The following is a 26,030-nucleotide window of genomic DNA, read 5'->3' on the forward strand; positions in this document are numbered from 1 at the left end:
GTCGTGCATTTTTTAAATTATTTTTTAAAAGGTCGTGCATTTTTTAAATTATTTTTTAAAAGGTCGTGCATTTTTTAAATTATTTTTTAAAAGGTCGTGCATTTTTTAAATTATTTTTTAAAAGGTCGTGGATTTTTTAAATTATTTTTTAAAAGGTCGTGGATTTTTTAAATTATTTTTTAAAAGGTCGTGGATTCTTCAAATTATTTTTTAAAAGGTCGTGGATTTTTTAAATTATTTTTTAAAAGGTCCTGGATTTTTTAAATAATTTTTTAAAAGGTCGTGGATTTTTTAAATTATTTTTTAAAAGGTCCTGGATTTTTTAAATAATTTTTTAAAAGGTCGTGGATTTTTTAAATTATTTTTTAAAAGGTCGTGGATTTTTTAAATTATTTTTTAAAAGGTCGTGGATTTTTTAAATCGGTTTAAAGGTCTTCTAAAAATGGAAGACTTTCTAAAAGTCTTCTGCAGAATTGACAAGTTTAAAGGTCTAAGATAGATAAGATAGAGGACCTTCTAACGATCTTCTATATATAGATGGCCTTACAAAGTCTTCTATAGATAGAAGACCTTATAAAGGTCTTCTAAAGATAGAATACCTTATAAAGGTCTTCTAAAGATAGAAGAATACCATTCTAAAGGTACATATTCTAAAAAATTCTAAATTTCTTATAAACATATTATCTTTTCTTCTCCACATGTACAAACCAATTTCCACCTCCCCGGTGAGATATTGTCAACCCATCAAAATTCCACCTTCCTAATACAAATCAATATTGGCATTTCCTTCCCCCGCATTACCCCCACCTCCCCCTATTATATTTTTAATGGGACACAACATAAAAATTGTCATCATAATCATAAATATTTGAACATTTCAAAATGTTATTTTTATTGTCCATATTGAATTCCAATAAACAAAATGATTGTATTTTGGTCATCAAATTGACACCTACATGATAGAAATTTGAATTTTTGTTTTTTTTTTTGTGTTGTTGCTGTTGGGTCTAATGTTATAACTGGCGGCGGTGGGTGTCATGCTGTGTTGTAGATACTTGACAATCGATACTCCATGGACAGGTACACTTACTTAAAGTTTATGGTTTATGTTGAAAAGAGATTTGTCGTCATCAGCGTCATAAGAAACAAAAAATCGAAGAAAGAAACCAGCCCAGCTAATGGTCTTTAAGTCGTCACCAATCATTTTTTTCTTGTGATAATTGACACCTACTTAACAAAAAGACAAAAAACAACATTTAAAAAGAATCCACCAGCAAAGCTATACTACCTACATTTTTCATAGAAAAATAAAAAAAAAACGAAAAAACACTAAAATAAGCCATTGGCAACAAAATAAACTTCTTCACATTCCAAAGGAATGGCGTTATCTTTGAGGGGCTAAAATAAAAATGCCAAAACAGAAAAAAGATATAGCATTAATTTGGTTTTCTCCACGAGTTATTAAGAGTTGTTGTTGTTGATGGTGTTGGTGGTTGTTTAGTTGGCGATAATACTCTTTCTCTGCCCTCTCCTAGTATGGGATATTTAATTTATTAATCAAAAATAAATACCAAAAAACCAGACGACACCAGTGGCGACTATCAAAAGACGACAATGATGTTTGGTGATCAAGACGGCGGGCAAACAGTTCAATGACTTGGGGTTAATATCAAAGCGAAAAGAAGACAAAGAAAGAGTTTCAAATAAAAGTGGGGAAATACTTAGTTGTATTGAAATGCAATCGTAGACGAAAAATAACAAAAAAAACTCGACTACAAATGGTTATTTATTTCCGTTTTTATTTTTTTTGTGTTCGAAAACAACAAATAACAAAATTCCAAAAAAAAAACCAAACTGAATAAGATTACACCAGACTCAATCAATGAGGGTGGGGTGGAGACATTGAAACACAAAACACAATAAATACAAAAAACCCCTTAAAAACTACAAAGAAATACCTATATTGATTGGTGTGAGTGTGTATATTGTAATTCCATCAATAGGTCAATTTGTTACGAGAGGAAGAAGGTGGCGTAAGGTATTTACTACAGGAAATGCCTTAATATCAGTCAACTATGTGTCGTATGTTTTTTTTCAGAAATTCTTTTGAAAGAATTTTTAACCCATTATTGTCGTCTACATTGTTTATTTTTTCCCTGCCTTACCCTCCTTCTCTTTAATAGAAAAAACCATTGATAAGATTATTTTTTGCCATACTTAACAAAACGACCTTTAATGTGTATAATTTGATTAAGCTTGAAAATATTTTTGCCCCATTTTAGACATTTTTCAGTCTTCAAATGATAAGCAAAATTTTTGTTTCTTTTTTTGCACTTCATTTGCGAAAAGTTTGATTAGAACGGCAACAAAGATAGGAATGAAAAGAATTTCCTGTAATATTCGAATTGGGGGAAAATAAATGTGAGACTTGTTAGAGGCAATAATTGAAATTTATCGATAAAACGATTACCTGAAAGGGGGCCAATATTAGAAAATAACATATTTAAATGTCCTATTGAAGGTCTTAATTCGGTAAGGGAACATTATAAGGTATTTATTTTAAGAATGGCCTGTGATTGTTATAATGTTCGAAGATCTGCCTTGAGATTGGGCATATATTTTAAATCAAAAGAGGAAAGGTCCAGCGATGATATACCTATGTATATAATTTGTTTCCACAATGTTTTACTATAAAATCTATTGAAGGTCTTCTCTATTCTGAAGACATACAGAAAAAATGGGCAATTTTGCACAGTTTTATATCTTAGACCTAAGCTTAGACTTGTGATGTTTCTTTTTTTTTTTTTGAAAATGAGTGTTAATATTCAAAATTTTCAAAACCTACATCGTGTTTTAGTTCTTCGTTCAATTTCTAATTTATTTACAAACCTATAATCCAATATTTTAAACATTTCGCCTAAAAGTATGCTCATCAATTCGTATTTCCATGAAAATGACATCCAATAAAATACATAAAGTTGAAATATAGATGGCGTTTAAACCCCTCCTTCTAAAATGAAAGAGATTCAAATGGTATTTTAAAAACCGTCTAATACCCTAGACAGACGACAGTGTTAATTTGCATTAACTGCAAAATACAAATGAATTCATGCATTATCCACATTCTTAATGCACAAAAGGGAATTTAAACTGAATTAAGGTATTTCAATATGGCAATGCTCCAAAAGAGAGCCCATATTCATGTAGGAGAGAGAGCATATTCATGCTCTGAGACACAATTTGCATTGCAAACAACAACAAAACAGTTGTTTACCAGCAAACAGCTGTTTCGTAAATGCAGAAACTATCGTCTGTCAGGTTAAAATTAAATGCACATCTTAATGCAAATTAGCGGTGTCTGTCTAGGGTATAAAACTTCACTAGAGAAAGAAGATCTTCTAAAGGTTTTCTAAAATAGAAAATCTTCAAAAGATAGAAGTTATTCTAAGGATAGAAAACCTTCCGATAGACTTCTCAAACTGGTCTACAGGTATTCTACAAATGACAAATAAAGTTGAAATACAGGTGGCATTAAAACAAACACTTTCTAAAGGTCTTGTAAGGATTGAAGAGCTCCTAAAGATTGAAAAAACTTCTAAAAAGGAAAGAAATTCTAATGATGGAGAACCCACTAAATATCTTTTATAAATGGAAAACCTTCTAAAGCTTCAATGTTTTTTTTTTTTTTTAATTTAAGACCTTTAAAGAAAGAAGTTTTTCTAAGGATAGAAGATCTTCCGATAGTCTTCTCAAACTGGAAGACCTTTTTCGGGTTTTCTACAACTAATAATCCAATAAAATAAAAGCAGTTGAAATATAGGTGGCTTTTAAGCCTGGCAAAGACTAAAATTTTGTATTGTATTCTGTCATCTAAAGAAATGATCTTCAAAAGATGGAAGAGCTTCTAAAGGATGGAAAAGATTCGAATGGTATTTTAAAGATTTAAAACCTACTAAAGGTCTTCTATAAATATAAGGTCATTTTAAATATGGAAAGATAAAAGGCATTCTACATACCATCCAATGAAATAAATATAGTTCATATATAGGTGGCGTTGGCGTTCTAAAGATCAAAGATCTTCTAAGGTCCTTCTGAAAATGGAGGAGATTCTAATGGTATTCTATAAACAGTAGACCTTTAAAAATAAAAGGTCGTATAAAGGTCTTCTAGGAAAGAAGACCCTCTACATCCCATGCAATAAAATAGATTAATAAAATAATTTATGTTCTGAGTATCTAAGAGCTTCTAAGGATGGAAGATCTTCTAAAAATGGAATGGACAAAAAACTTTCTATAGGTCATCTAAAAATGGAAATCTTATGAAGATGTAAGTGCTTCTAACGATCCTAGATCTTCTAAAAGTCTTCTAAAAATGGAGGAGATTCTATTGATATTTTTAAGATGAAAAACCTACTAAAGCTACTCTATAAATAGAATACCCTTTTAAAGATAGAAGGTCTTCTAAGGATAACAATAGATAGATAGATAGATAGATAGATAGATAGATAGATAGATAGATAGATAGATAGATAGATAGATAGATAGATAGATAGATAGATAGATAGATAGATAGATAGATAGATAGATAGATAGATAGATAGATAGATAGATAGATAGATAGATAGATAGATACAAAGATAGATAGATAGATAGATAGATAGATAGATAGATAGATAGATAGATAGATAGATAGATAGATAGATAGATAGATAGATAGATGGATAGATAGATAGATAGATAGATAGATAGATAGATAGATAGATAGATAGATAGATAGATAGATAGATAGATAGATAGATAGATAGATAGATAGATAGATAGATAGATAGATAGATAGATAGATAGATAGATAGATAGATAGATAGATAGATAGATAAAGATAGAAGAACTTCTAAATGTCATCTAAGGACAGAAGACCTTCTACACCCCATCCAAAAAATTAATAAATCAAGTTGATATATAGATGGCGTCTGGTATTTATGTTCCGAGGATTGAAGATCTTTTAAGGATGGAAGGCCTTCTAAAAATTGAATATATTCCAATACCATTTTGAAGATGAAACCCTTCTGAAGATTTCTTAATATAGGTGACATTAAGTCCCCCCCCCAAAAAAAAATAAATAAAGTTGAAGTTTAGATGGCGTTAAAATGATTTTTTTAGCATTTTTGTACCATTTCAGGGCAAATTTCGAAATTCTTATGTTAAAACATTAACTAAACGAAATTTCCAAAAAGTCAAAATTCGTTTGCCTCCAATAACCATAATCCTCCACAATTTTCTTTTCTTTTCCAAGCTTTCAGATAAAGATAGAAGACCTTCTAAATGTCATCTAAGGACAGAATAACTTCTACACCCTATCCAAAAAAAATTAATAAATAAGTTGATATATAGATGGCGTCTTTTATTTATGTCCCGAAGATCTTGTAAAGATGAAAAACCTTGTAAAAATTTAATTTACTCTAATACCATTTTAAAGATGGCACCCTTCTGAAGGTTTTCTTAATATATGAGACCTTTTAAACATAGAAGGCCGTCTAGATATATTTCTTTTAAAGTCCCCCCAAAAATAATTAAAGTTGAAGTTTAGATGACGTTAAAATGATTTTTTAGCATTTTAAAACAGTAACTAAATTAAATTTCCAAAAATTCAAAATTTGTTTGCCACCAATAACGATACTCCTCCTCAATTTTGTTTTCTTTTCCTTCCTAATATATTCAGTCCGACAGCAGATCTTATCCTCCCCTTGTTTACCTGATTTTTGTTTTTTAATTATAGTGTGAATATAAATATTAAAAATGTACATAAATACCAGAAATATTTTTCGCCAAACGTGTTTATCGCACATGCTAATGTTGTTTGTTGGCGGTGAATGTTGTTGGTATTTTTTGTTTTATATTGCCTGGTTTTTATGATTTATTTATAATGTTTCTTTTTTTTTTGAAAATTTCATTTATACACACATATTTTTGCTGTTTAATTTCGCTTTCAAGAATTCTTGGAATCTAACGTCAGCATGAAATAACAAACACAGGTGGACAGGTTTTTTTAATCCTATATATTTTTTGTTATTTTTAAGAAGAAATCGTTTAAAAAAATGAGCAAAAATATTTATTGTGAATTTAATGTTTAGACTTTAAAAAACAACATTTGAAAAATAGTTTAGATACTGATGAATATTTCAATTTAATCTATATATGTATATCTATATAAAAAAAGTAAAGTGATGAGTAACTGACTTAATGATTACCGACTGAAGTTAGGAACCAGGGGGCTACAATTGTTACGCAGTTGTAATACAAAACCCAATTAATTTTGATAACACCATCTATATTTCAAAGTCAACAATTTCAAAGATATATAATACATTAAGATGGGACATTTACATTGCTAGTATATATCGGCAGATGTCACTGGTGGTCTAACATAATGTGGTGTTACAATATGGTGACATGAATTATGTTATATTTAACATAGTTCACATTGGTGTACGCTTTTGTTTCTGTTAATTGTCTGTTATACATAAACGTCCTCTATGCTTGAATATTAAAATTAACTCGATTGTGCATGATGTCCAATCTTTACCATTGTATGTCTTTGACAATTTGTTTCTACAAGTTACCTGGTAAAGTGGTTAATTATTCTAGCTTCCGACACAACAAAATTAAATTTTTCAATTTATCTTTTTATTTAATAAGCATTTTCGTCAAATCGAAAATTATTTTTATTTAAAAATTGAAATTTACTAAGTATTCCATTCCAAACGTTGTATACAACATTGAAAAATTGTCGTCGAGTTTTTTGCTGGGTTCTCATTCAAACAAAAGCCTATTTTTTCTTAATTTAGCATTTACAAAATTATCTTCATTATAAGTTTTATAAAAACTTGACCTCCAAAAGCCATTAGTACATAATGTGGCTTTCAATATTTTCGGGAAGTGATTTATGTTGCGGCCTAATTCGATTTTATGAGGGACAAGTTCTGTTCTAATAAACTATTTAATATTATAAAAATTTAATTAAAATTCATTAACAATTCATTTAAGGTATCTCACAAAAACACACGCACGCACACACAAACTATAACCACTAGGTCACCTTTAAATAAAATGTCACTTTTTGTGGTCTATTTGTTCGTTTGTTTGTTTTGGAATGTGAACGAATAGTTTTTGTTTCTCTTGTGTTTATTGAAAACAATTTTTAACAAGAAATCATTGATATTCTTTAACTGAAAAATAACATATTTTGCGCTGTGTGATTTCTATTTTGAGGGTGACACATGTCTACAAACTCACACAGGGCCATACAGATAGATAAGAAACCATGTCACGTCGTTTTTTTTAATGCTTGAATGACAAATATTTAGTATGTACAATGTAGGTCTACATACCACCTATCTACCCATCATCTACTTAGCTGTTATTATTATGAGAATGATTGAATGATTGGTCGTCTTTTGATCGGGGGGTGATTGGATTAAATGATTTCATGATTTAGAAATTGTTATTCAATAATTAATAAAAACATGGTAAATATTTAGCGAAAATATTTTAAAGATTAGTAATATTGCCAAGGGCTAGGAGGACTACTCAAAGAGATTAGAGTTTCGAAAAATAATATTATTATAGTTCGATGCCAGTTTATGCATAATAAATGAGAGGAAATAATTCCTTTTTATCCGGTGCATGATATAATTATAAGTTGACATAACAAAACCAGCTAATTTCTGTCAAATACATTGGGGTTGCGAATAAATAGTAAGAAAACGTAAACACACATTATGGCAGTTGCTGTAGTTACCATTATGATTTGCTTCCTTCCAAAACTCGAACATTTTTATGAAATTTCAACGTTTGACCTTATACCAGCACCTGACTTTTCCATTTATTTCCAGACTTCGTTTTTAACTTTAATTAAATTTAAAATATTTTATTATGCATCATATTTTTATTGTATATTTTTTATAGTTATTTGCAATACCGAAAACTTCCTCATTATTTGAATTTGACTTTTTTGGTATTATTGCGTAGATGTAGACAACGTATTTTCTTTATAAAAAAAACTTAAAAAATAAATTCCCAAAAATACAAACAATAAACGCAATCATCATCATCGTCACAACACCGTTTGATCGACCCACCCACCCACACACAAATTAATTAAAACGTTTAAAAATTCATAAATTCTCAAATGTGTGTTAAACATAAAAAGATTTAAATTCCATTTGATTTTCAACACAAGCAGCAAAGAAAAAAATTCAACAACAGCAACAACAAAGAAGAAATATGTTTTCTAATTCTATTGATCACCCACTCTTAATAAAATACAGATATATACACACATTTATATGCATTTAATATAAACAAATAAAAATATACATATATTTCGAATAGAAGAAAAATATAAATATTTTGTTAGGAAAAATTCTAGGAATTGCAAGATGTTTATGTTTACCTAAATTTCGTTCTTTAACAGATAAAGTGGTGGGGGATTTCCGCAGTAGGTCTTTTGTTATTGCGGATCAAGGAATTTCCAAAGAACTGATTTTCTGCATAATATTATCTAAATTTTTTTTTTAATATTTCGCATTGAAGTTTGAATCGGAATTTGCATAGCTTCAAAAATTCCCATTCCAGCTGTTATGGATTCATTGCTTTGGAAACTAATTTAAGCCTAAAAATATGCACAACTATTTATATTTCTGAAAAAAATAAATAAAAAGATAACGTATAGGTGGCTCTGTAAAATTTAGTAAAACCGGCTGAGGTTTGAACCTCTCCAACAAACAGACAATGTTGTCGAGATCTCAGCGTTCTAAGCCACTGCCAATGTATCATATCAACAAACTAGTCGACATGATGCCAATGTATCATATCAACAAAACTAGTCGACATGATATCCAAAACTTCAAAAACTGAAGGCATTACAATTCATGAAGGAAACCCCCCTTCGATTGTATATGTGTATGTATTGAGAAAATGATTCCTAGAAAAGACACTAGGGTGACTTGATAAAGAAAAAAAGACTTCAATAAATACTTCATAATTACAAAATTGTAAAAATGTTTGTATAAATAGAAGTTATCAAAATCAGCCTTTGTCTTCTAGCCATTAGCATTCAAATACGCCTGATGAGCCTGGCTTAAACCACCAGGCGAAACGATCGTAGCGTAATGGTTGAGTGTGTGGTATTTCGCTAGAATTCATTTTTCAATACAAAACTCCTTAGGCCATATTAGCTCGATTAATCCAATTAATTAATCAAATATTTATATTTACCTAATTTTGAAACAAAGATGAATGACCGAACCCCTAATTTCTCAGCAATACAGTGGCGGCCATATAATTAAGAACGACATCGTATTAAAAAGTATTTGACTTCCTAAGTTCCAAATATTTGAATATTTACATGGAACAAAATTTGTAAATGAAGCACACTGTAAGCACTTTCAAATAAAGCCAAAACATGTTTTAATTCTCCCTCGTTTATACGTAAGAAATCATGATTTATTAAATTAGTCTTAAATCGACCTGGCCACATAATTAAGAACGATATAAGTAAAGGTTACTTTAAGGTAATTTTCATACACAATATGTGAATATATCGTGATTTATTGTAGAAATCGGTTACTTTGATTCATTTTTAGTATCAAATGTCCTTCAATGGTACATATTATTGAGTCTACGTTTGATAATTAGGGCATACCTAAGGTTATCCAAAATATGCCCATAATTTGACGAATTTATTTTATTTTTGGGATATAAAGCCACAGTTTTGGCTTTCTCTCATTCCCTCGATGACGCTCTAAACGATACCCTGTGATTGTCGTTCCATAGTCGACGCTTATTTACCCTTAAATTGGCTTTTGCCCCACTTCTTTGAGCTCTTTACGAGGGAATTGTCTGGGAAATAGTTTCGCATGAGCCATTTCCACCTTATAAATCGGTAGGATTGTTGTCTGCAGGTAGTAAACAGGTAAAACCAAACTATAACAAAAGAAGACTTATAATAAAATGGGGGTTACCCTTTAAACAACTCTTTTAGAATTTTAATGCAAAAGTATTTTTTGTTATATGAAAGAGCAGACGACAAAAAAGATTGCAGAAAATATCTATATCCCTTTCGCAAATTCATTCATTACATCCATTTTTACATGAGCTTCGTTCTCGTACTTTTTAATAGTAAAACTCGTAAAAGTGAGAACTGTAAAAAAATTGTTCTCACACAAAAGTTTTTTGAAATAGTTCGGGAACGGAAAAATGGAAAATACGTCAAAAAAACTGGAACAAATGTCAAAGTCTGCGTACCAGCCAATCAGACGCCAGCAACCATGTCACTTTTTTACACGCTTAAATTTGTCGAGTAAAAAGTTTTTAAAGAGAGCGTAATTCAGCGCCATTTTTTGTTTAAAGAGAAGTTAACATTTTACAACTTTTTTGTGTACGGAAACGGTTTTGTAAAAACTTTTTAGTTCTGGAACAAAGCTATATTTAACTCTCATTAAAATTAATACTACAAACTAAGATCAACTAAAATTTTATCTTGTCACCAAGTCCCTGCAATATAAAAACAACTTTAATTTTTATCAAAACAATTTTTTATCACTTTTTGGTTAATTCATAGAAATTTAGTTGAGGTTTTGTATAGAAAAAATGTTAAATAAATATTTAACTTAATTCACATGCAAAATAAAACTAACAACGTAACTAAGTTTTGTTTATCTCAAGAAACTGAAAAATAAAACTTTCCAGGGGGAATAACATGAAAAATATTTAGCGTTTTGAAAAGGAAATGGCAGGAATTTTTATGAGGCTACAATGAATTTGAATTGTTAATCTTATCAAAAGAAAATGTATTTTTTGTTTTACCTTTTTTCTTGTTAAAAAAAAGTAATGCTAAATAAAGCAAGGCGTTTCTTTGAAACGCAAAGAAGACATTGAAATTTACTTATCTTCACATTTGAAGAAGTCATAAAAAATACATAAAAGGTGAAATTATGGAATTTCCATTCAAGAAAAAAAGCAAGAATTGTTCTTGTTTGTTTTTTTATTAAAATTTATTAGAAAATTTGGTTGTATGAGTGCCTCATTTTGTTTTTTTTTTTTCATAAATGATGCTGTATGATAAATAATAATCTTTGCTAAATGACATTTCCGCTGGCTGGCCTGTTAACTGTCTTTATTTATTTTTTTGGCATAGTCTTCTCCTCTCTCACTCACTGATTGTTTGTCTTAATCAGTGACATACTGGAAATAAATTAATTTATGCATAAGATTGGTGGACCAGCAAACAAGTTTTGATATTTTTAGATATGGAAGAAAAAAATCCAATTATTACCCCAATCGAAAAATATTTAAAAACAAATCCAATTAATATTTTTTAACGAACCGGAAATATTTTAAAGCCTCTTTTCTTCTTCTTCTTAAATAAACACATTTTTTGAACAACTTTCATTGGAATAATTTTAGTAATTTATTTTATTTGTTTTTTTTTCCTCCTTATTTACAGATACACCAAACCCCAATCATTTGAAGATTGTGTTGGCGATGAATTACCCATTGGCTGGGAAGAGGCCTATGATCCAAATATTGGCCGCTATTACATTAATCACATTGCTCAAACCACCCAGTTGGAAGATCCCCGCCAAGAATGGAAGAGTGTACAGGAACAAATGCTACGCGACTATCTATCGGCGGCCCAGGATCAGTTGGAGAACAAACGTGAAATGTATGACATTAAACAGCAACGATTGCTAATAGCCCAAGAGGAATATAATAATTTGAATAAATTGGCCGCCAGCAGAAGTAGTTGTAAGTAGGAAAAAAAAATAAAATAACAAAAATATTCTACTACAAATTATTCGGAGGATGTCATTGGTTTATCCTCTACCATATACACGTTTTCTAAGTAATTTTATAGATGCTCCATATTTTTTAAATCTTTCTGAATGGTTTGCTAAATATAGAATACTCTCACCTGATACCTTCTATCTCTAGGAAACCCTTACACAGAGTCTAAAGAAGCATTAAACATAGTGTCATATATCTAAAAGTATCGAAAAAGGTTGTGTATGAAGGGAAGATCTATACAGAAGTTCAGTTTTTCATAAAAAATAAATCTTAAATAAAGGTTTTGTATCACTAAAAGACAGATACTGAATGATTTCTATCTATAGACACTCGATAGTAATAGTCGTATACCTACATACAACTGATATTGATCTGCGCACAAGTTAAACTTTCCAAAATGTCACGATGTGAAATGTAGATGGCGCCATAAATCTGAAAGTTTTTGTTTTTAATTTTCTTACCTTTCCAAGAAGTTTTCTACCGCAGCAATCATTTCAATTTCAAAATTCTGTTTCTAAGAGACGGATACTGAACGACCTTTATTTATGGAAGACCAATTTAAAAACCCTTGTCTTACATGAACTCCATTATCTTTTGACATCTGATACCAGGGATGCCAACTGTTCCGAGGTAAAAATCGCTTCAGCCACATACGCACTATAGGTCTGTAGCGATTTTTACCTTAAAACAGTTCATGGGCGTAGCCAGGAATTCTTTTTGGTCGTTCCAGGGGGGGTTGGGGCAAATGCTTGTTTTTTCGTAATATTTATAATTTTTTACATATAAATGAACTGTTTTGTAGGACCTAGAGGGGGGCAGCTGTCCCTCCCTAGCTATTCCTCACTACGCCCATGAAACAGTTGACTATCCTGCTTAAACATAGGTTTTTGTACGTCAAAAATTACCACAAGTAGCGAGAAAACCTCCAACTTGGCACCCCTGTCTGATACAGAACTTCTTATACCTTCGGAAAACGGACACCGACGTTTTTCTCTCTTTAGAAGAACGATTTTTATTGTTAAAATCAATAAGTTCATTGTATACTAACTTTTTTTCTTCACATACCAGCAAACTCTCTCTCTAATCATTATTGATAGACCGGTATTAACGTCCGCCTAAAAGTATGCTTTTCAATTCATATTAAACAACCCCTTTTGATGTGATTTCCTCCCCTTCGTTTTATTCTTTGCCCTTCAAAACTAATCTCACTACTCTCTTCTCTCCACCTTTCTTCCAGTATGCTCTTCAACCTCCTCGATGAGCCGCCACGATCCCGAACTGTTACGAGCCGACTTAAAATTGGCCAAAGAACGTGTGTGCCAGTTAAAACATGAACTAAATCACATTACAAGTGACATTTCATATACACAACGTGGTATGAATACCCTCTATTCGGTGGGTGAGAAAATCAATGCCCGGCAAAATGGCTGTTATGACATTACCGAAGTTCAGGCGATACGTGAAGAAATGCTTAAGGTCCACAAATCTCTTGTGTCCGGTGAAAAAGTACGTGAGGAGTTGATACGAAGCCTGGTACAAATAAAGAATGAACTTAGCCGGCAACAAATCAATGAAGAAAATGCTGAACTTCTCAATGCCTCATCGCCCTTCGATCGGGTATGTGTGGCATCACAAACCGACTTATGTGGACCCGGTGACAACCTGAATAGTGGAGCCCGGTTTGCTGAAATGGCCAAAACTAAATTACAATATACCGAATGGCGTAAACATATACGTCGTTTGCAACAGCAACTGGCCGATCATGTGGAACGTATTGAACCGGGTCAATTGGAATCGGATAAAGATCGAATTTTACTCATTCAAGAAAAGGAGAAATTGTTAAATGAATTGAATAGCATATCGTTGAACTCACGCACGCCCGAAGAAATCCACATAATACAGGAGACACGAAGAAAATTGGAAGAAGATTTGAAAGAGGCTTATGAAGCTACCAATCAACAAATCAATAATCGCCTGCGTTTTCATGAAGAGAAACAGTTGCTGTTGGATAAACTGCAGGAAGCTTTAAAATCCACCAAAATGCTTGAGGAACGTTTGAAATCGTTCTCATCGGAAAGTACATTTTCCATTAGCAGTGGTTCAAGTTTGGGTTCTTTGTCGACGGCGTCTAGTAAAAGTGCACTCAGTTTTACAGATATTTATTTGGATCCCTTCACAGTGGATCCGCAAATTGATGTTGTGGATTTGCATCGTCGTTCACAGAGATTATTCCAGCAGCAGCAACAACAGCAACATCAACAAGTTCAAGTTTTACAACAAACAGCCAATGAACATGTACTCGGTCATCATCCCCAGTTACAGCAACAACCCTCATCTGAAATCTCCTTGTCTCCGCGCAGCAGTCTTTCAATGGAAACACCACCTGCATCTCCCATGAAATATAATCCCGCCTCAGAACAAAATGGCTCACAACAGCACTTGCTAAAGGAAGAGCCCACATACGCCAACGCCGGAGCTGTGCTACAGTCGTTATACCAACAGCCAAACGCAACAGGCAATCGTTCACAAACAAATCCTTATGATTTGGATTCCACAGTTTTGGATTGTATGATGCTGGAGGCCAGATTACAAAAATTAAATATGTCAGCACCACTCAACTTGGGTGCCCCATTATCGCCTATTTCAGAAAAGCCCTCGCTATTGGATTTGCCACAAGAGATGCTAAGTCGTTCATCATCAACATCGAATACCCGATCTGTATCGGCGGCGGTGAGCAATGAATCAGTGGCTGGTGATTCGGGAGTATTTGAAGCTTCTCGGGCCCATTTGCCACGCAAAGAATTGGCCCAAGTCCAAATTGGTTTGAAGTATTTAAAGAAAGAGGGTGTCCTAGTGGTGTCACTGGAGCGTGCCAATAATTTATCTGCCCTGTGGTCTGCATCAACGGAGAACTCGCAAGTGTAAGTTGGAGCAAAAGGTTAACTAATTACAAAAATTAATTGTTAATTGTTGTTATGTTTTAATAGATATCTACGTGCCGCCTTACTGCCCAATTCGCTGACCTCGATACGCACAAAAGCCATGTCAGACTTCCAAAAACCTGTATTTAACGATACATTTGCTGTGCCCATTTCCTTGGGTAAACTATGCACCAAGAGTCTGCATGTTACAGTGGTCAGTATGACCGGCCAAAAAGAGGAAATTATTGTAAGTCTTTAAGAGCTACATATATCCCAATGGAAAGGAGCCAAAAATGTAATATTGTTTATTGATCTGCTTTTCCAGGGTACTGTCCAAATCAGCATGGCCGAATTCAATCCTGATGATTCCACCCTTAAATGGTACAATGTTTTGAGTTCCAAATTTATGCCCACCTTTGAACCCATTGATATGCCATCCACAAGTGCAGCCGCTGCCGTGGCAGCCACAGCCAATCATCATCAACATAGCAGCACGGTAAGTGGTAATTCCTCAAATGCTGCCACCACCACCTCCACCAGCCATGCCACAACCTGCAAAGAGGAATCTTCAGATGAATCCACAATTACATCTTCACAAACATCTACCCTAACCCGCAATCAAGCTCCTCCCTTTGAAATGCAAGCCCAAATCGCCGAGGACCTCAGGGAAAATCTGGGCTTGGAGGATGATGTAGAGGAGGATGAGGACGACGATGATGATGACGATGAAGAAGACGAAGAGGATGATGAAGAATTGGAAGGAGCCATTGGTAATGGTATGTATGATGATGAATGAAAAGATTTTGAAGTTTAAATAAAACTAATGTTTTGTTTTTGTTTAGATTTTACCAAGAAAATGTTGGATGCCTATATGGACAACATGAAACAAGAGTATGTTGACAAGGAAACAAATACCGAATGTGCCTTTCCTCCCGAAAAATCACGCTCTCAACAGGCCCAACAGGCGGCCGATGACAGACCCGTCAAACGTTCACAAACCTTTACACCATCTGCAGCTGTGGGTAAAAGTCGTTATATTTGCCGACTTAATCGCAGTGATTCCGATTCTGCCATGCATTTTGGTGTAACACCACATCCCTTCCATCGTGGAGCTGTTGAAAGGAGATCATTGAGATTCCATACCAAGGCTCCCAAAACTGCCACAAGTAAGTATTGCTTTTAATAGCAATAAAATAAAGTAAGGTAGAATAATTCAACTTAAAATCTTTCTTTTTAGAAATAAATCATACTCATATACCACGCACCAGTTTGGATCTGGAATTGGATCTTCAGGCCCAGCATAGCAAATTAGATTTCCTTAATGATCAAATTGCCAAACTGCAAAATTTGAAAGAAGCGTAAGTTAAAAATGACATGTTTTCCAAAGGATCTATTGTTAAGTTGGCGTTTTTTTTTTCTTATAGTTTGGAAAAGGCTCGCGATAACAAAGATCCCTTAATTGCCGCCTGGGCCATTGAAAATGAGGAATTCCAACGTTTAGTTGAACGTGCCGATCCCAATAAATGTCCCGAAGAAAAGCAACTACAAAAATTGTTGATGAAAACAACAAAGAAAATCTATAAACTGCGCAAAACAAAAGTTCCAAAGGGTTGCCCGGATTTAGTATCATTCAAGTAAGTATGATTGCAAATGAAAAGTGGGAACATGTTCCCGGGAAAATGTTTTACTAATTGGATAGACGATAAATTAGTATTTATAATTACCCTATTATTTTTATTAATATTAATATTCCCCTATAATTCTTTTTATTGTTTCTTTACAGAGAGAAAATTTCATTTTTCACACGTAAAGGATTATCGGTACCAGAATTACCTACCGATTTTATGCTATCCGAAGCTGATCCCATTGAAGAAGAGGAGGAAGTTGAAGATTTGCCAGAGAACCAAACTTACTACAATGAAGAGGAAGATGATGACGACGACGATGATGATAATGCCGCTGAAACAGCAATTGCCATTAATACGGCTCTCGTAGCCAGTAGCATAAGAAACAAGAATCTCAATGAGAATCATATTGGTGGCGCCAGTAGCCGAAGACAAGCGGCTACACAAAATGCCACCAATAAATTACTGGCAGAAACTAGTAATAAAACAGCAACAATAACTAGTAGCACTACAACAGCAACAACAGAAAATCAAAACACCAAAGAAGATGGTAGCAGCAGCAGCAGCGATGCTGATAAACAACGTTTTGAATATGTTGTTGATCGTAATTATGGTGTTGAAGTGTGAGGAGACAGAGCCTAGCACATGTGGTCATAATGGAGAAATTAAACTATTGGCGTGGATCACAGTCCAACAACCTGTGAACCATATGCAAACTCTTCCACACAAACTATCCGATGGCTTGGCCGTTTGTTTTGAAATTAGACTTTTGCGCAGAGAAAACAAATATGTATCAAAATAGGTATTTTGTATTCATTCATCAGTAAAACAAAAGCGAGAGAGATCAAGAGATAGATAGTGTGTAGTGAGAAATAACTAATAGGAAAAAAAGTTATTTTACAACTATTTAAAAAAATAAATAAAGCCAGAGATTATTATATAAGCTAAAAGCTAAAATTATAGGAAACTACCCTACCCAAAAATAATAAATAAATACACTGGAAAGAAACATAATTTAAATTATTTGAAATTAATTTGTATTGTACATAAATGTAATAAACTCCCAGCTTAATTTAGTATGACAAAATGTACAGAATGTTAAACACAAAAATGAGTGGTAAGAATTTTAAATCCATGGTGACTAATTTTCTTAACATTCACTAATGTGAACTCTGTATGTGGATTTTTAACAATTAAACGAACAAAAAAAATACTAGCACAGGAACATTTTACAAGAAGCAAAGCAAACTGTTAATGTTTTTATTAGATCCGGCCTTGAATCCTGTAAAATATTCCTTTGTTAGGAATAAAAATTAAAACTGCTGTAATCAATTGTTTTTACTATAAAAACAAATAAAAACAAAAAACTTGTGCCTTATATTGAAAATATGTAATTATAGTATATGTATGTAAATTTGTTCTCTAAAATTAAACAAAACTCCAAAAAACAAACCCTCATAATAAAAACTTCCCAAACTGTGCATATTTTTTACTCAATAAAGAAACTTCAGTAACTCCCCACAAAAAAATGAAGAAGAAGAAAAACTGAAAATATAAACCTGTATTCCTAAGACTTCAAATTATACGAATGTAATTTATTTAAATAATTTTATTAATATTTAACAAATTATTATAGCTGTAAGATAAAACAAATGTAAATACAAAAAAAAAAACAATTCCTCCCTTACCCGCCTCCCTCGTATATTTTACTGAACATAAAATGTATTTTTTCATTTAAGCAATATAGTTTAATATACATACAAAAAATAGAAAAAAAAGTAATAGCTTGCGTTTTTGTTGAGCTCACATTTATTGGAAAAACTACAAAATTGTTTGATAATTTTTTCATTTTGCATCATAAATAATTTTTGTTTTTATTATTATTTACCCTCCCAATAAAAACCCATAACCATACCCTTTTTTACTTTTTTTATGTAAATTTGTTATTTTAGTTTTAAACAACAACCACAACAAACATTTGTATAGAAAAAACAAAAACATTATACTCTCCAACAAACCAACCAATCCCCTTTCCTCCCAAAACACACCTAACAATAAAGAAAGAATCCTAAAAACTATTTTATACACACATATTTGTTATATTATATAATCAAAATTTTAAGGACTTATAAATAAGTAATTTTATTATTTAACATTTTTTATAATTTAAGTAGTTTTAATAAAAACAAAAAAAAAGAAATATTACACATAAAAATCAACTGTTTATATTTGCATATAGTACATACATATGTACATTTATACTAGAAAGGGGCACATCCAAATATTAACATATTTTTTTTATTTGTAATATTGGATAGAAAAAGCCTTCTTCATTCGGATTTCATGTGCCTTTTCTCAACGGGCGATAATAATTTTTGATATTTATCCCTCAATTTGAAAAAGAAAATGAAAAATAAAAATCTACTCAAATTAGATTCATAGTAACTTTTAATTATACGGATGATCATATATATATTATTGTCTATATAAATATATACATATATATGTAAAAGAATTAAAACCACAAACAAACCACAAATCAAATGTATATTGTATTTTGTGCAATAAACAAAAACTGTAAAAAAATTACAAAAAAAACTTGTATCTTTTTGTTTATTTTTCGAATATAACCCCTAAAACAATGGCGTAGTTAGTGGTGGCAATGGTATGCACACTCGCCTTGCACACTGAATACTCAGGTTCAATTCCCAGGCTAGGCAACATCAACAGCCCTATTCTGAACATTTCCATTGGAGCAAAATTTCCCATTCTCACGTTATCGCTATTCTAAACGCAAAAAATGGGAAAAGAAATTTCGAAATTAGTAACACCAAATTATTATTGCATACTTTAGGGAGCTGTAATTTTGTTTTATAATAAAAATCCTTTTTTTATTGAATTCACGATTTTTGAATTAGATAAGTAAGCGAACAACTCACCTAATTCAACAACCGTCCATTAATTTATGGATTTTTTAAAGCATCGTTCATTTATGTGCAAGAATCTTCAATTTTTACCACTTTTTACTCGAAAAACGTTCCTTTACTTCAGACGCCAGTTTTACAATTTTAATAAGTAAGAACGGCGTTAAGCTCGGCCTGGCCAAACTTGTTATACCCTCCACCACGAGTTGTATTGAAGTAAAATGGAACAATTAGTTTCCTTTCGTCTATAAAGAAGATAAAATTCTAATTTCAATCATTTCTGTGGGATATTGACGTCACAACCTTCAGAATTACGAAAATCAGCAGGTATTGTTCTAGGAGGCTATATAAAAACGTGCACCTATACCGACGAATTTCAGTCGGAAATGGGACTATATAAAGGCGTGGACCTATACCAACAAATTGCAGGTGGAATGTTTTATATCCTCAACGAAGACTAATTAACAAATTTCAACCATTTTGGTGGGATAATGAAGCTAAAACCTTCAAAATACCGAATATCGGGAAGTACCGTTCTATGGGGGCTATATGAAGGCGTGAACCTATACCAAAAAATTTCAGGTGGAAAGTTCTATACACCCAACGATAACCATTTTGGTGGGATAATGAAGCTAAAACCTTCAAAATACCGAATATCGGCAAGTACCGTTCTATGGGGGCTATATGAATGCGTGGACTTATACCAACAAATTTCAGGTGGAAAGCTTTATACACCCAACGATAACTAAATACCAAATTTCAGCCATTTTGGTAGGAAATGAAGCTAAAAACTTAAAAATGCAGAATATCGGGAGGTACCGTTCTATGGGGGCTATATCAAAACGTGGACCGTGGAGCTTAAAGCTGAAAACACATCCAACGTGTAAAGTTTTGTGTCGTTTTGCCCGTTTTTACACTGTTGGGCATGATGCCGAAAAATTCAAATTCATTTCAAATATATGCCGGCAAACAGATCAACGCTGGACTTTGGTGTCGGCGTAGCCAAGTTGTTGTTGTTTTTTCTCAACGCCCAACACAATACTTTGTTCAAACGTTGGATGTGTTTTCAGCTTAATCGGCATTAAAAAACCAAAAACATAAGTTTTTAAAAATGATTTATTATATCGTCTGCTCCGTCGGAAAAGATCGTAAGTCCACTTTTTTGGAAATCGCGTTTTTGTTACAGAATGATAGTATAAGTCAAAACACGTCGTATGATACAAAGAAAATGGTAGTATGTCGCGTTCCTATATGTTTTGCCATTGTCGGAAAAGGTCGTAAGTCTACAAAACGTACAAATTTGAGTATGAAAAGCTCGTAAGTCCAAAAGGGAATGTATACTTTAAAAGAATACTATAGCTAATGTAGTTCAGATATAATGTTTAAAGTCAGCCATGGTTGGGGTACAATGTAAAGAACTAGCATGCACCTTTGAATGATAATCGGATGATATTTGGCGGAGCCTGTGGACCAAACTTTTGAACAAAAAATGTGATAATTTCTATATTGCAACGAAAATTTACATTTAAAATCTAGTTTCCCCTATAAGCGAACTGTTTATGAAAGATGGACTTCTGGCTTTTTCATTGATACAAATTGGGATGCTGTATGTGTTCAAATACCTCATATATTGAAAAATTAAAAAAAAAATCAAAATTTTTACTGTTTTTACTGTCGTATATCTTACTTAACTTTATCAACTGGTAATTTGTGGTTTCTCTAGGGACATTTATTCACACAACGAGATTTGTTTGTATTCTGAATTCAATAAAGAAATACCTTCTAACGGACGGGTAAGTGCAATGTTTATATTATTAAATGATTCTAAAATAATAATTGATTGAAATGTTATTAAACTAAGAAGACATCATGGTTTTTGCTAACAAAGAGCAGTATGAATTTGGAATGGAATTAGACGATGGTGTCATGGGTCTAGTTCCCTAAGATTTTCACAGTGATTCTGAAAGCTCTGATGATAAACTTCCTAAACGCATTACATGCTGAAAATTCTACATGGTTTGCAGACAAAAACAAAAGATCCAGGGAGTTGGGGCAGAAATACTTGGGAAGACAAAAAAGGACAGTATTTGGGATTACAATGTAGCTAAGAAACCACGTACATTGATCATTGAAATTTAATTGAAGGAAAAGACCGTAAGGCAAAAATACAAGGTCGAAAGTTCAACGTGTCATGTTTTATATTAAATATTAGCGGAACCGGTCCACGTTGCTGGCCCTTGAAACAGTTTATGTTACCTTTTCTTATGTCAATTATATTTTTTGCATAGCAAATTACTTGGGATATGCAAGTGACTATCAATAACAAAATAACAAGTAAGAACGTCGTTAAATTCGGCCAGGGCGAACTTGTTATACCGAATTTCGGGAGGAACCGTTCTATGGGGATATATGAAGGCGAGGACCTATATAGACAAATTTATGGGAGAAAGTTTTTTACCCCAAACGAAGAATAAATACAAAATTTCAGCCATTTCGGAGGAATATTGAGGCCACACCTTCAAAATACCGGAAATCGGGAGGTATCGTTCAATGGGGGCTATATCAAGGCGTGGACCTATACAGACAATATTCTAGGGAAAAGTTGTATACCCCCAACGAAGACTAAATACCAAATTTCAGCCATATTGATGGGATAATGAAGCTAAAACCTTGAAAATACCGAACATCAGGAGGTACCGTTCTATTGGGGCTATATCAAAACGTGGATTGATATACACCCTTTTCAATACCAAACATCCTAGAAGTAATAGCAACTTCTATACCAAATCACGAAGATCTATCTTAAAAATTGCGAGATGTATCTTACTCTGATCAAGAATATATATAATTTATAGGGTCTCCGCCGAATGACAAATTTAATTATACCCTCCATATTATGGTGGTGGGTATAAACATCTTCAGAAATGTTGGTGTCGATATGCAATTTAAACATACCGCCAAATAACTGATGACTTGAGGCATGCCGACAGTGTCCACTTTCTTATAATGTATCTTATACACCTGCTGAAACTATAGCTACCGACTTGTTGCCTTCTGATCTAAACACTTGCTTTCCAATAAAACCAAAGCTTCGTTATGCATAACATCTGGTATTTCCATTGATTTGTAGCATATTTAAGAAAGTGGGAGTGGTCGGTTCTTATTGCTAAAATATGTACCCAGGATTGGGGAAACGGAATCGTTCGTAAGTTTTATAAACAGCGCATTTAAAAAGTGGGGCACAGGTGTAACCCGCTCCTCCGAAATTCAACAAAATATATAGCCTACTTCCACCAAGGGACATCCCTGTGCATAATCTGTCCGATACTTTCATAACTTTGGAAAAAAAAAATAAAGCCTATTTTCACCTCGATTGTTCCTTGTATATTCTCTGAAATTTTCAAAAAAAAATCTGTTCAGCCGTTTTTGAGTCTATGCGGAACATACAAACATACACGAATTGTCTTTTATATAAGACTAGCAAAATGCCCGCTACTTCGTATGCGAAAAAGGAATAATATACAAATAAACAATATATAATACGATGAATAGTGAAAATTGTGATGTACTAGTACCTATTTAAATTGATATTTAATTTCATTTAAGTACTGTTCGTACCAGTTTTGTTCGAATTTCGAAAAATACCTCTACATTTCAACAGCGGCCAACATTTTAAATTTCAGTCCTTGTTATTAGACCGGTATGGGTATTTTGAAAATTTTATCCACATTTTCCAACCGAATTTTGGAATTTGTGATATGAAAATGTAGAAAACCTTTATTCAAAAGACGTTACCCTATATAACTGTTAATTTTTGTGACATTTTATTTTAGGCTATTTTGTTCTCAGGGTGTAAAAACCTTCTTGTGAAACATTGGCCGCATATATTTTCCTTTTTCAAATGAACTTACTATAACGTTCAGAATAGACAACAAAAATAAAAACCATTTTAGTTGAAAAGATACGTTTGACTTGTTGATTTCAGTACATTATTAAGAAAACGAAAAATTTCAGAAAAATTTTTTAAAATTCAGGACCTTAGCTCAAATTTCACAATTTTAACTCTACTTGTTCACCCAATGCCAATGGTATTACATGTAGGAACCTTTCATACATTTAAAAACAACAAAACATTGTTCCACAACATGCCATACGGGACAAGGGAGACTTCTCTCATATCAATGAGTGCGCCCCGATTCATTTTTAGCTCAATGATATGGGACCTACTGTTTATCTCCGAGTCCGAACGGCGTGACTTAAGACACCACTTGTGGAAAAGTTTTTCAAGGCTGAAATACTCAGAAAATGTCGCCAACATTACTGAGGGGTATTTTGCCACCGTTGAAAAATGTTTGATGTTGCCTGGCCGGGGAATCGAACCCCCGACCTTCTGCGTGCAAGGAGGGCGTGCATACCATTGCACCACGGTGGCACCTACATTTAAAGGTGGATTTAAATAAACCTTCTGATCCTGATCCTCTGATCTCAACTGTGATTCTCATAACAAATTTCATTTATCGATTCACACAATACCAATGCTTCAATATTTAGTATTATTTAATACTTCTAGTACACTTATTGTACGACCACCTCTAACAATGAACCAATACCAAACTTATTGCACCTTTTTCACACACTAATTATTCACACACTAATTATATAATTCCCGCTTCAATGCTAAACCCAACGTCAAATTTAATACCATTTAGTACATTTCCTATTTCTCAATAAATCAGCCAGCCCAGAATGTCTATGCATTTCAAACAATCCTTATGTAAACACCAACACAAACCCTTATAATACAATTCGAGATTTTATCCTTTATCTCTTCATGCAACACCACACTGGTACCAAATTTAGTACTTATAATTGGTCTGTTCCTTTACTTTTGAAAATGGTAAAACCGGCAAAAGTAGCAAAAGTTGTTAACTGCTCCCATATGAATTGTATAGTGTCTGAAGTAAAGGAACGCCTTTCGAGTAAAAAGTGGTAAAACTTGAAGATTCTTGCACGTAAAGGAACAGAGCTAAAATGTATGTATCAGTTTCAAAGATTACTTCCTTATATCCAAACCGTGATTTAGTATTTTTCATATACATAATTTCCAAAACTTCCTCTCTATCTTCACTATAAACGCCAACTGCTTCTTCCAGCTCTATTCATAATACAATTAATACTTTTCGTATGAAAATACCAATTTTAATTTCTATCTCCCACAGTAATTCCGAATTTTTAAGGATTTCACGTCTATCCGTTCACCCTAATCTAAATTGCACCAAAGTACGAACTTCCAATGCTATTCCAGTCCTACACTCCAACAGTAATCTAAATTCCAAATTTCAGCTATCTCCGTTCACCCAAATTCAAATTATACCATATTTAGTACTATTTAGTACTTTCCGCACACATATGCACGAATTTCCAAAACCGCCTCAAACCTACACTCCATAAGTAATTATACCCTCAGCATTTATGCTAACGAGGGTATATACACTTTCATACGGGCAAAATGTGCCTCATCGAAATAATGGTTTTAGACCCCAAGTATGTTTGGACTAAATGTGTTTCAGACAATTTGGAGTCGATTGAGCAATGTCCGTCCGTCTGTCTGGCTGACTGGAGCGCATGATAACTCTCAAACGGATCAATCGATTAGATCCAAAATTTGGCTTTCGTAATATTTTGTTCAAACTTAGTTTAAGTTCGAAGATGGGTAATATCGGTCCACTCTTTCCGGTACCTCCCCCACAAAAGTTCGAAAATGTTCGGAAAATTTGTATGTACGATAACTCTTGAATAGAGTAACCGATTTAGTCCATACTTTGCAAATCGTGAAATGTCTACCGGACCTAGATGAATTTCCAATATGGACTCAATCGATCCACTCCTTCGGGTACCTCCCACACAAAATTTGGGATAAGTTCAGTTTAGGGCCTGCTCTCGAATTGCTTTGATTTTTGTTTTAGAGAGTTGTATTCACTGACCTCCATACGACCGTATAAGTTTCATCAGGGGTAAGTCCACACTTCCTGAGAAAATAGCCCCAAAGTTGCAAAAAACCCCAACGGCACCGTGTGAGGTGGTTGGTTCTCAAGATAACTCTCGAACGGATCTGCCGATTCGGTCCAAAATTTGGCCTTGGTAATATTTTTCCAAACATAGGTAACGTTCGAAGATAAGCCATATCGGTCCACGCCTTCAGGTACGTCCCCCACAAAAGTTCGAAAATGTTCGGAAAAATTGTTCGTACGGTAACTCTTGAAGGGAGTGGCCGAATTAGTCCATACTTTACACATCCTAATATATCTACCAGATATAGATCAGGTTTTAATATGGACTATATTTGTCCACTCCATCCGGTACCTCCCACACAAAATTTCGGATAAGGTCACATTAAGACTTGCTATCGAATTACTTTGATTTTTGTTGAAGCAACTTGCATTCGCTGCCTCAATTACGATGGTAAAAATTTTTCGATTTCACGTTGATACTTCTTGAGCAAACAGAACGAAGGGTGTAAAAACCCCCTATGGCACCATATGTAGTGTAGTCCTTTAAGTATCTCCTCCGCAAAACTTTTGATCTTTAATCCTAATCAAAATTGTTGTCGGTTCATACATCCAAAATTTTTAAAACCCCCTAAACACATACGTTTTTTGGGAAAAAAAATTTTCAATATACACAGGCTGAGGGTATATCTCTGTCAGCAAAGCT

At 33.1% G+C, this 26,030-nt stretch overlaps 1 protein-coding gene across 1 annotated transcript in view; it reads left to right on the forward strand.

The window, feature by feature from the left end:
- The window catches only part of kibra (WW and C2 domain containing protein kibra), a 64,367-nt gene extending 46,523 nt beyond the window's left edge, over positions 1 to 17,844 (forward strand). Inside the window, exons 2-9 of the mRNA XM_073960272.1 lie at positions 11,506 to 11,807; positions 13,084 to 14,767; positions 14,834 to 15,014; positions 15,093 to 15,543; positions 15,610 to 15,933; positions 16,005 to 16,125; positions 16,192 to 16,401; positions 16,551 to 17,844. Of these exons, the coding sequence (XP_073816373.1) occupies positions 11,506 to 11,807; positions 13,084 to 14,767; positions 14,834 to 15,014; positions 15,093 to 15,543; positions 15,610 to 15,933; positions 16,005 to 16,125; positions 16,192 to 16,401; positions 16,551 to 17,019 (3,742 nt within the window). The 3' untranslated portion in view covers positions 17,020 to 17,844. The remainder of the gene's footprint in view (positions 1 to 11,505; positions 11,808 to 13,083; positions 14,768 to 14,833; positions 15,015 to 15,092; positions 15,544 to 15,609; positions 15,934 to 16,004; positions 16,126 to 16,191; positions 16,402 to 16,550) is intronic.
- The last annotated feature ends 8,186 nt before the right edge of the window (positions 17,845 to 26,030 follow it).

Source organism: Musca autumnalis, unplaced genomic scaffold (genome assembly GCF_047663935.1).
Source record: "Musca autumnalis isolate F117 unplaced genomic scaffold, ASM4766393v1 scaffold_1, whole genome shotgun sequence".
Taxonomy (NCBI): domain Eukaryota; kingdom Metazoa; phylum Arthropoda; class Insecta; order Diptera; family Muscidae; genus Musca; species Musca autumnalis.